At 37.3% G+C, this 12,099-nt stretch overlaps 1 protein-coding gene across 3 annotated transcripts in view; it reads left to right on the top strand.

Moving 5' to 3' along the window:
* LOC127660425 (estrogen receptor beta-2-like) overlaps positions 1-10,551 on the top strand; it is a 41,522-nt gene extending 30,971 nt beyond the window's left edge. For all 3 annotated transcript variants that reach the window (XM_052150633.1, XM_052150634.1, XM_052150632.1), the window contains 4 exons: positions 7,860-7,993; positions 8,751-8,934; positions 9,106-9,336; positions 9,657-10,551. In XM_052150633.1, the coding sequence (XP_052006593.1) occupies positions 7,860-7,993; positions 8,751-8,934; positions 9,106-9,336; positions 9,657-9,666 (559 nt within the window). In that variant the 3' untranslated portion in view covers positions 9,667-10,551. The remainder of the gene's footprint in view (positions 1-7,859; positions 7,994-8,750; positions 8,935-9,105; positions 9,337-9,656) is intronic.
* Positions 10,552-12,099: the final 1,548 nt, after the last annotated feature.

Here is a 12,099-nt window from a genome sequence, read left to right as displayed (position 1 = left end):
TTAGCCTACCTGGGAAAGCCACGGAGGAGATTCCAGCCGATTGTCGAAGCTCAGAATGCATCTTCGGCATTAAATCAAGCTTGTTCACAGTGGGCATTGGACTCTGACAGAGCTGTCCATTGTCGCCGATCATATTTGTAATATTCATGGATAGGATCTCAAGGCGCAGTCGAGGTGTGGAGTATGTCCAGTTTGGGGGGCCTCAGAATTGCATCCCTGCTATTTGCATATGATGTGGTCCTGTTGGCATCATCATGCTGTTACCTCCAGCGCGCACTTGGGAGGTTTACGGCCGAGTGTGAAGTGGTTGGGATGAGGGTCAGCACCTCCAAGTCTGAGGCGATGGTTATCTGCTGGAAAAGGGTGGATTGCTCGCTTCAAGTAGAGAGAGCGAGCAGCTGCACCAAGTGGAGGAGTTCAAGTATCTTGAGATCTTGTTCACGAGTGAGGAAAAGTTGGAGCATGAGATTGAAAGTTGGATCAGTGTAGCAACTGTAGTAATGCGGTCACTGTACTGGACCACGGTGGTGAAGAAGATGAGCCTGAAGGCAAAGCTCTCAATTAACCATTCAGTATATGTTCCAACCCTCATCTATAGACCTTATTCACACTAGCGCCATCTTTGATTTTTAATGGGAATGACAACAAGGCTGTGAGGGATAGGCTTACAGTCCCTTTAGTGGGATGTACTGCAGTTTTAAGTGTTTTTGGATTGTTCCGTGGACAAAACATTGATCAAATATCTGTCCATGAGCATTCAGTATACAAAGAACTCCAGATGTGATCTAGGAGCTTAATACAGGTTTATACTGTTCGTGTAATTGAAGAGATGGTAAGTATATCCCTCACAGCCTCATTGTCATTCCCATTAAAAATGAAAGATGGCGCTAGGGTGAATAAGTTCTATGGTCTTGAGTTTTGGCTTGAGTTTAGAATGATCTGGAGAATGTGGCCGGGGAAAAGGACTTATGGGCTACTTTGCTTCGTATGCTGCCACTGTGACCAGACCTTTGGATAATCTTCTGTTATGTGTGTAGGGTTCTCTCTCTCTCTCTCTCTCTCTGTGTGTGTGTGTTGTTGTTGTTGTTGTCCAATTAGGGAAACTGAATGCTTAACGACTATGCATTCATTGTTGTGACCTGTCTGTTTTCTTATAATAGCTATACGTGTATGCTTGCGCGTGTGTGTGTGTGTGTGTGTGTGTGTGTACATGTTTATGTGTTCATGTGTTTGTTTGTAGAATTGAAGACTCTTCTTCCTTGGTGATTATCACTAGGGTTTTAACTAACCTTGGTATGTTCTCATAACACAAGCTTAGTTTGTACTTTTCATTTCTCACACAGGGTTAAGGAAGTGTATGTGTGGGAGAGAGCTCTGTTGATGTTCCAAACTTCCTGGTTAGGCTTTGTTCTAAACCCCAAACCCTTATGTTAAACATCTGCAATTAATTCAGTCTAACCAATTAATGTACTGTATATACTCTAATCTGACTTTGTTTTGTAGATACTTTTAGCCTAACACTTTGCCCTTCTTGTTTTTTTATGTCAACCTTTTGTACTATTTAAGAAATTAAAGATTAAAGTTTGAAAATCTCTTGTTAAATTACACTGTACCTACGTAATTTACCGTGATGATGTCATTTTAATATTTGCATCCTGATTATCGGTTAAAGAGAGAGTTCACCCAAAAATACAAATTCAGTCATTGTTTACCCCGTATGAAAAATGTTGTGTTCAGTGATGTCATACAATGGAAGCTTATGGTGACCAACTCTTCAAGCTTCAAAAGGAGGTAAAAGTATAATTCAGAAGTCTAATCAATTATTGTAAGGCTCATGCCTTGTTTTTAAGGCATGTGATAAGGTTTGTTTGGAAACAAATTTAAATCTATTGTATTATTTAGTGAAAATGTCTTCAAAAGCGTTAAATATGCTTCTCATCTGACACGCGCATCTGTGTTTCACGTGAGTGTTGCATGCGCTATCTCTGGAGCACTCAAGTGCACGTGACTCCAGCAGGCTTCCCCATATTTGTGCTCCAGAGACAGGATAGCAAAGAGCAGGATCACTCACACTACTCAAAATTGTGATGCAGACCACAAAACTTACGTGACCATTTGATTTCTACTGGTTTTTTTTTTGTTTTTTTTTTTTTAACCTTAAAGCATTATTGAGGAAGTCATATACGGCTAGACAGACCAACATTCTAACCACCACTGACCAGAAAGACAGCTACAACACATGTGCCAAATTAAATTTAGTAATCACCATTACTAAAATTCTGTTTGAATGATGTTATGGTAGATATTAGAAATTGTGTTTGCCTTCAAATATTCATACTATATGACTTAAGTCATAGTTTTGTTTTACCTATGTATTATCTTTGTTTCATTGCTTTGAGAAGATCTTGAGTTTCTTGAGGAAAGTTTATAATTATAATAATATTGCTCAACAACATTTATCATATTTAGCATAAGTTGAGTGTTTTTTTGTTCTTGTTTTTTGGCTAAGTTTGTCAAGTTCCAAATATAGAGAAAATGTGGCATAATGTCAAATTTTGCATTATGGTTAGGTTGATTTAAAACCAAGTTGAGTGTTTGTGTGTGTGTGTGTGTGTTTGTGTGTGTCAAGTTCCTAATTAAGAGAAAAATATAAAAGAGAAAGTAGTTTCATGTATTTAATTCACTGATTGGTTTATCGAAAAATCTACATTACAATATGGTTATTTAAAATATAAAACAATTTTTTATTGATTTTAAAGAAAAAATCACTGTATTGTGATATATATTTATATTATCGTGAGATAAAATTATTAATATTGTGATTTAAGAGTTTGATTATATCACCCACCCCTACCCGTCACTACTGTAATGTGCTGTATTTCTGCAAAACTGATGAGCATACAATGCAGTGTATAGTAAAAAAAATATTGTGCTTAGTCTTATGTATAGTTTTATAGTATTATGTGCTATAACCACAAACTATATAGAGCTTGACTTGCAAAATTCTCCTTGTTTGATAGAGGTTTTATAGTGGTGAATTGATCCCACTGATGTGTGTGATATAGCAGTGCAATAGTTTGTGTTTGTTGGGTTTGTATATCATTTAAAATCAATGTTTAATTTTGACAGAAGATGATATGTTTTTAAGTGAAATATTAGATTTTGACGTGGAAGTTTGAGGTTTATATAAAATTGAGAAAATTGTCAATTGTCTTAGCAATTACGTTTTTGACTGATGTTAGCATTGAAAATGCCCTGTTCATACAACATCTTATAGCAGCGGCTTGAATACTGTCTGTATGAACGAACAACCGAAGTCACAACAATATTCGAACAGCTGTAACCATAGTGACAGTGACTGAAGTAAATATTAAAGATGGCAACGTCCATATCACAGGCATGTCTTTTCACAATTGACTCTTGCTGTTTAATAAACAAGTCTAAATGAAGCGCAAATTCATCCATCAGATCAGACAGTGGATTTGAATGCTTTTAAACCATGTGCAGAGCGCATTGGTGTTGCGTGCCCGTGATATTTTGTTAAAACTTTTAAGTTGTTCAAATCACAGGGCGTGCGGAGTGACTCCAGCCAGATCTCCTAAGCATGCTATAACCATGAAGCCTTCACACATGCTATGTTACCATGGCAACGTGCTCAACAAGCCGCTTGATAAGATGCACAGGTTGACGGTCTCAGACGCAGAGGCAGCTGGGATTCGTCCTCCACCACCCGGATTGAGGCGAATCAGTACACGACCACGAGGACTTTTAAAAAATAAAAAGCACATTGGGCATTCGAAATTGGGAGAAAAAGGAGATAAAATCCCCCCCAAAAAAGAATGACGTAAACAGAGCAGCACAGCTTTAAGACTTAAAATTATTAAATTATTTGAGAATCTAAATGTAGAATTCAGTAGATAGAATGTTGTATTTCATTTAAAATGTAATTGCTTTTCATTTACCCTCTTTAGCCATAGCAATAAATATCTTGGCCAATATATTATGTTTCTATTTTCAATCTATAAAACAGCCAGTAAGATGGATTAATATAATATCTGCATAAAATAATCATTTTTTAAATATTAAAAGCTCAAGATTGTTATGGAAAGGGATGAATGCCACCCAAACCCCTTCTTTCTTTCACAGACTCGAGATGAACATACAGTATTTTACTTGAAGTTATAATAATATAAGCAATAAGCAATATTCACAGTACACAAAATACACGTACATCTTTAAAACAAATACGACTTATTATTGCATGTCAAATTTTTGTAATCTGTTTCAAATCTGTTTTATTTCTTAAGGGCAATGACATTTTACCCAAAATAAGGTTTTCTGGGTGTATTTCTATTAACCTTTCTATATCACTTCATTCCAACAATGTTTTCTCTCCACAATTATTCCAACAATTCCCTTTTTTAGTATGCTATTGTATTTACTTTGAATAACAGGTATTATAAAAATCACATTTGGATCTTCCAAGCATATTCCCTCCAAACACTGGATTGAGTAATATGCAATGCATTATATGATATTTCTTCCCTGTCTTTCTGCCTAATTTTTATTTTTAATTCATCGTCCCACCTAAAAATAATTTTATTCAGTTTCCTGTATATCTCTTTCAAGTGCACTCCTAAAATTCCTAACATGTAAATGGATTAGTTGTATGTATCAATTATATCATTTATTAATGGATGCATTTCCTTTTTTATTTCTATAACTTTATCTTATGTTAATAAGTACCTTCTTACCTGTAAATAATAATAAATAATTTGCCTTTGTATCACTTTTTTAATAAAAAACTTTGGGGATCTTACGTCTTTTTCTTCGACACATTTTAATAATATTAATACTACTGCTGTGACTTGCAGTGCACTCTGTGTGCCTTTGACTACCAAAAACAAAATTGTTTTGCTGTGCTGTTTTCAATAGTCATAAGAAATATTAAAGTATCTAATACTATAATATATAACTATAATAAAAGTGTCAGACTGAAGATGGGTTTTGTTGGGTGAGATCGCTGGCTTGCTCACTGGGGGTCTAAATACAAATATTATTTACTTGTTTTTTTCAAAGGCACAATTTACAATTCCATTTTTTTATCAAGCCGCACAATTATGACTCAGACATTGCAGCTCTTCCTGTTATAGCATAATTTTCTGTACAGCTGCTTTGAAATGATGTGTTGTGCAAAGCGCTATACAAATAAAATGATGACGTAGGCTATTACTTGCACTCTTGGAGTGTTAAAATTTCATCAGTTGTAATTAGTAACATTTAAGGTTTTTTGCTAATATAACACAAGTAGATGTACATGGCAATAAGATACAGTCAAACGTTTTTTTTTAAACATTTGTTTTAAACAGTCATTATGAGTGTGCATTACAAAGTAATTAAAAAAAAATGCACAAGTATATACAGTATACGTGACAGTAGCATCTAATTAATATTGTTCCAAATGATAACAACATTCTTATCACCCCTCAGACTGTGTATACATGATTATACAGTCAGTCAACTTGTCCAGCAGGTGAACTGAAATAGTTTGTGAAGTGTCTCGAATGTTTTTCTCATTGAGAAAATGAATAACACTCTCGTCATTGCTGCATCAGCTCAATGAGAAATCCGTTTTATTTTTCCGATCTGCTCACTAGAGAATCGTTTGCATTTCTTTCTTGTTTGTTTTGCAAAGTTGTCAAGAGGTTAGTTCTTTTTCTTACTAGTGATGGGTCGTTCATGATCTAATCTTTTATATGACTCTGAAAAATGAGTAGTCTCAGAATGATTCATTTTGTCGCAGCCACGCATGTGCAAAATCCGTGATCGTGTTTTATACATTTGGCTCGGGGACAGCTCTGTATGTACAGGAAACAGAACTGATAAGTTCACCTTCCGAGTCGGTCTTCGGGTACAAGTCGTTCACTGACAGCCGCAAAGTCTCTGTATTGCAAACAGAAGTTACTTAATACTTCTTAATGCTCCCAACAAGCAGTTTGAGATGCTTTATTTTTGCCCTTACAGTCACACTAAGTGTTTCTAGTCAATATTTTTAGCTTCTTTATTTCTTGCAATTCATAACTTTGAATATTTCTTTCATGATGTTTGTTCTCATCCCATTGAATCTGGTAATACGGTTTAAACTTTGTATGACTTTTATCTTCAGAAAATATAGACTACAAGATCTACAAGGAAACCTCATATTAATTATTATTTACTCGTTTGAGTTGATTTTAAATAAACATTAATGTATTTTTCCTTCATGATGCATCCCCTCATATTATTTATTTGTTCTTATGTTCTTGTTAGGAATAGACCCAAATAAAACATTTACATTTGGGATAAAATATTGTGTCAACACTTCCTGCATCAAATACATGAAAATAATTAATCATGACAATTCTTATGATTTTAAAAAGTAATTTATTGCCACACTCACATGTACTGATCATGACACAAACAACTGCAACACACTGACTGTGAGCTGTAATGAAAAAAGACCAGTATATGTCATTCGTGAACAAGTGCTGAGCCTGGAAGTCACGTGTCAAATGAACGAAGACTCAGATCCGAACTCCGAAGACAGACTCGGGAGGTGAACTAATCAATTCTGTTTTCTGTAGAGCCTATGTGACTGTCCCATGAAGAACTAAATTAATTGGAAAAAGATTTGTTTAAATTTATGCATTTGGCAGACGCTTTTATCCAAAGTTACTTACAGTGCACTTATTACAGGGACAATCCCCCTGGAGAAACCTGGAGTTAAGTGCCTTGCTCAAGGACACAATGATGGTGGCTGTGGGGATCAAACCAGCGACCTTCTGATTAACAGTTATGTGCTTTAGCCCACTACACCACCACCACTCAATTTGTTCATTTTGCTGAATGAGACTCATAAATCCAAGTCAGTAAAAATATCAGCTCTTCCCATCACTACTTCTAACCTATTGATGGGTGGAGGGCGGAGCAGCTAAAAGGTGCACTGAATCACCTACCATACCCGGGTAAAGTTGCTTGTCGATTAGCGATTTCATAATTGCGTCGCGTTTGGTGTGAAAAGGCCTTAAATCCCAGAAACTTGATGTAAAGTTGATAAAAGATATTGTTGACATGTCTTTGAGTTTTCTGTTTTTATCATTGTCTTCTGTTTTTGAATAGGCCATTGTGTTGTCCTGTTTATGATCAGACATGCTCGCTTCTGTGCGGTTATGGAGTGGACTGTGGTCCATTCTGACTTGTGATTTCAGTCTTATCATGTCTATTATCTGACACATGGAGAATAAGTGATGGAATCAGTCGCTCGTAGCCCTCCCTCATAAACACATGTTTGGAGCAGGACTTGCCTAACTGCAGCCAAGAAATTCTCATGATGGTCTGGTTATGGACTGCGGTGCATTTTGTGGAGTGATTTTGATCTGGTCACGTGTTTCCTGTTCCCTGAGTGCTGTTGAAATCTCGCACCTGCGGGACAGCAGCGCCCATGTCACAAGTTTGATTTCTCCGCAGTGGCTGTTATATGAGCTCATGAATGAGGCAGCGCTGTTATTGGATGGAAGCACTCCTTGTCATGAATAATGTGACATAAATGCATGTTGTCCTACCGATAATAGCTCGTCGTTACCTCATATATCTTATTTTAGTGACGTTGCTTCAATTTTCCTTTTGAAACCAGAAGAAAGAAATGGCTCAATAAAACGAAAACAAAAAAAACTTCACCCTTTACAATAAACATAATGAGTGCTATCATTGTTTTCAGTGATGTGTATGTACATATCTGTTCACATAAGAAAAGAACAACAAAGAAACTCTTTGCACTCTCCTCCTATGTCTGTTTGACACCCTTTTTCTATCTCTTTCAGGGATGAGGGCAACTGTGTTGAAGGCATCATGGAGATCTTTGACATGCTGCTGGCTACCACCTCCAGATTCAGAGAACTGAAGCTGCAAAGAGAGGAATATGTCTGTCTCAAAGCCGTAATCCTTCTAAACTCCAGTATGACAGTTCTGTCTTTGTGTGTGTGTTATCCCCTTAAAAGCATCTACTAATTGAATACATTTAAATGTAAATGACCTTGTCTATAGAGATAATATAAATGTAAATTGTTTTTTGTACATAACCGTAGGAAAAAGTGGGGATACATAGTATAGAAACCACTCTTTTGGGCATGCTATTCAAAAAGACTTTGTGACTGTTTTATATTAGAATGTGTTCATTTGTTTGGCTGGTCAGAGTTTGCGAGTTCTAAGCCAGGGTGTGCTGAGTGACTCCAGCCAGGTCTCCTAAGCAACCAAATTGGCCCAGTTGCTAGGAAGGGTAAAATCACATGGGGTAACCTCCTCGTGGTTGCTATAATGTGGTTTGCTCTTGGTGGGGTGGGTGGTGAGTTGTGCGTGGATGGCGTGAAGCCTCCACATGCGCTATGTCTCCACAGTAACTCAACAATACACATGATAAGATGCGTGGGTTGATGGTCTCAGACGGAGGCAACTGAGATTCATCCTCCGCCACCCAGATTGAGGCGAGTCACTATGCCACCATGAGGACTTAGAGCGCATTGGGAATTGGGCATTCCAAATTGGGGAGAAAAAAGTAAACTATTTCTTTAATGAGACTGATTAAATGAGAATCCAGCCTTGGACATGAAGCATAATGTACACTGTATTAATCCACAGATATATGTGAATGTATTTTCTCTTTCACTATCTCAGATCTCTGCCTGTTTTTTATTTAATTTATTTTTTATGAACAGATAACTGTTCAAGCTCACCACAGACCCCTGATGATGTGGAGAGTCGTGGGAAGGTTCTGAGGCTGCTGGACTCTGTGACTGACGCTCTGGTTTGGGCCATTTCCAAAACCGGACTGTCCACACAGCAGCAATCCATTCGGCTCGCCCACCTGCTGATGTTGCTGTCACATATACGACACCTCAGGTACTACTAAGAGAGAGTGTGTGTTCTAAAAGATATTTCAAACAAGATGCATTGCTAAGCCACAATGCTAAATCCATCCCATAATTATCCCATGACTTTGCTGATTGGTTAGTTTGGTCTTCCAGATCATACAGATTTAGCCACTCACACTTCTTCTGTTGTTGTCCATAGCAACAAAGGTATTGAGCATCTGTCGAGCATGAAGAGAAAAAACGTGGTGCTTCTGTACGATCTTCTACTGGAGATGCTGGACGCGAACACATCTCAGAGCAGCCACATGCTTCCTGCTCACGCAGACACCTTCACCCGGCCAGACACTCAACAGACCCTCGAAACCCACCACACAATCAGACAGCAGCCTGCACTGAAAGAGAGCGACCCAGTGATCCTCCAAAGTTCACAGTGAGTGATTGCTCAGACATGCATTCTATTACCACAGAATTTTTTTTTTATTTGTTGTGTTTATGAAAGTCTATGAGATAAGGCATTGTCCTGGGATAAACAATAAAATACACTTTTTTTTATTATAGCCACAAGACTTAACTTACAAATTTTTATGGAAGAATTAATATGAACACAAAAATACAAGCATCATTGTTCTGTTTCAATAACTTAAAAATGTTTCTCTTTCAAAAACAATAACATTTTAAAATGTAATGTTTTACAAAAGGTTTTCAAATCTAAGGTAACATTGTTTTTACATATTGTCTCCATCTCTCTAGACCCGAGTAGTGAGTGGAAGAGACGTTGCATGCTAGGCTGAACCTAGAGGACATGGGCACAGACTGTCAATATCCCTTTTGTGGGAAATAACCTCCCTGGATCCAGAACTGGATTTGGACTTTGCAGAATGGAACTTAATGACAAACGACAACCTGAACCAAACAGGGCTTACATACAACTCTCAATCCTGCTTCAACAAAACAAAATTTGAACTGCATTATTTTACGTTTTCTTTTCTGACAACATGTCATCCTGAAAAATGATCCTTCTTCATACAATCATAATACATGCCAAGTGTTCAATGTTCAATCTTTTTATAGATACAGCTGGTTCATTTAAGGGTGAAGTGTGTAAATTTGGTGCCACTGGTGACACAAATTGGAATTGCAAAAATAATGACTGTGTTCAAACAAGTTTTACACACTCCCCCCATTTACCATTGTTCAAAAAATAAGAGTCCTGCCCCAAACTCATGCCATTTGTTGAGCCAATGTTGTAATGTGATTGTAAACAGTTTGCAATAGTGGCACAGAAATCACATACTGCACCTTTAAATACAATATTTGGTTTGTGTTCCTGCTCTTTAGTAAATACACCAGTTAAGCAATGGCAAATGACTGCCAGTGATTAGATTAAGTTTAGTGTATCAAAGATCTCAGAAAAAATGCTGACTCATTTGTTCCTCTCTATTTCTGAAGACTGGCCAAACTATTTGCTAAATTAAATGGGTCATACATAATACATTATGCATTATCTGCACATTGTCTGTCTATTTGTAAGATGTTGGTTGTATTTGCTGTCCTGTGGTGCTCCCTGATTGTAAACCTTTTGTGGTTTATAAAGTACTTATTCTTGACAGTAAATGTGAGACTTTGTTAAAATCGTCTGCAAGTTGTGTAAATGTTGATATCTGTCTGAATGATTCGTGTAAATCCTGGCTTGCACCAATGTTGCAGCTCATCCAAGTCCAAGTCCAGTCCGAGACCACAGTAGGTCGAGTTCGAGTCAAGACAGAGACCAGAAAAGTCTTAGCCTAAGACAAGATTTTTGTACGAATGTATTAAATAGTTTAATGAACCATTGGCGAATTTATCAAATAAACGTCATTTGGGGTGGCTGTGGTAGAGCGGGTTGTCCACCAATCGCATGTTCGATTCCTGGCGCACATGACTCCACATGCCGAAGTGTCCTTGGGCAAGACACTGAACCCCAAGTTGCTCCCAATGGCAGGCTAGCACCTTGCATGGCAGCTCTGCCGTCATTGGTGTGTGAATGGGTGAATGAGACGCAGTGTAAAGCACTTTGAATACTACTAAGGTTAAAAAGGCGCTTTACAGACCATTTATTATTTTAATATTTACAATTTCTGCTTTACAAAATAAAGTATAACTGTACAATAACTAAAATGGGCCTAAAACCAAACAATAATGTATTAAATATGACAATGTTTATGCAGATAGTGATACAAACATTTATATTCAATTTGTTAAAATTTTAGCCTACCGAAAACCATTCAATTCTGATGACATTGAGAGAAGTATTTTTACTTTTTCTTCAGTATGTGTGGCATTCATGTTACTAATGGCTACAGCATTTCTAAAATACTAGAGACAATTCAGACCAACGCAGTGCAACAAGCCTAGATAGCACATGTACGTCTCTGAGATGTCTGCTTTAGATCTCTTCATCAGGAAACCATCTAACCTCTGCTAAACGTCTTCAAAGCATTGTATTTACAATCATTCTAAATCATAAACGTCTTATTTGCGGAATGTCTTATTGACATCCGAAACATATTTATTGACATACATCTTATAGACATATTGCAGATTATCAAACAAGTTAAAATAGTCATCTTCCAGATGTAAACACACACATCATATAGAAGTATCGGTATTGTGCATGAGCTATCAGGGAAAAGAGTGTCTTGAGACATGTTTTTAAGAGTTTAATTTGACAAAAGAACTTTAAAAAAAACGTGGTGCTCCTGCACGAGATGCCAAAAAGACAGCTATACGTATTGCAACAGTCAAAGACATCTGTTTAGCATGTTTACATTGAAAACAGCATGGGTGAACAACCCTAATTAACGACACAGCACCAATGGAAGTTTCTCAAAATGACCTCTCAAAAAGCAGTATTTTGTTGACTGTAGGCAAATATCCACTTTATCCAACGAACGAATTGGACTGAATAGCCAATGACTGAATGAGGTGCACTGAGTGTATGAGTGTAACGGTAGCCAGCTGGAAGGTAGCTGTGTAGTCTGTAAATCTCACGCCATTGGCCTCAAGATGTGCACTAGGGGCTGTAGCCGTTAAGCCATGCCAGAGATGTTGGTTCAAGTTCGAGTCAAATCCAGGTCAAATTGCTCATGAGTCCATGACAAGTCCATTGAAAATGGTCTTGAGCTCTCGAGTACTACAACCAGGGCTGTGTTTA

The sequence above is a fragment of the Xyrauchen texanus genome, chromosome 20 (assembly GCF_025860055.1).
Source record: "Xyrauchen texanus isolate HMW12.3.18 chromosome 20, RBS_HiC_50CHRs, whole genome shotgun sequence".
Classification (NCBI taxonomy): Eukaryota; Metazoa; Chordata; class Actinopteri; order Cypriniformes; family Catostomidae; genus Xyrauchen; species Xyrauchen texanus.
Note: the sequence above shows the minus strand (reverse complement) of the source record. Positions and strands in the feature narration are given on the sequence as shown.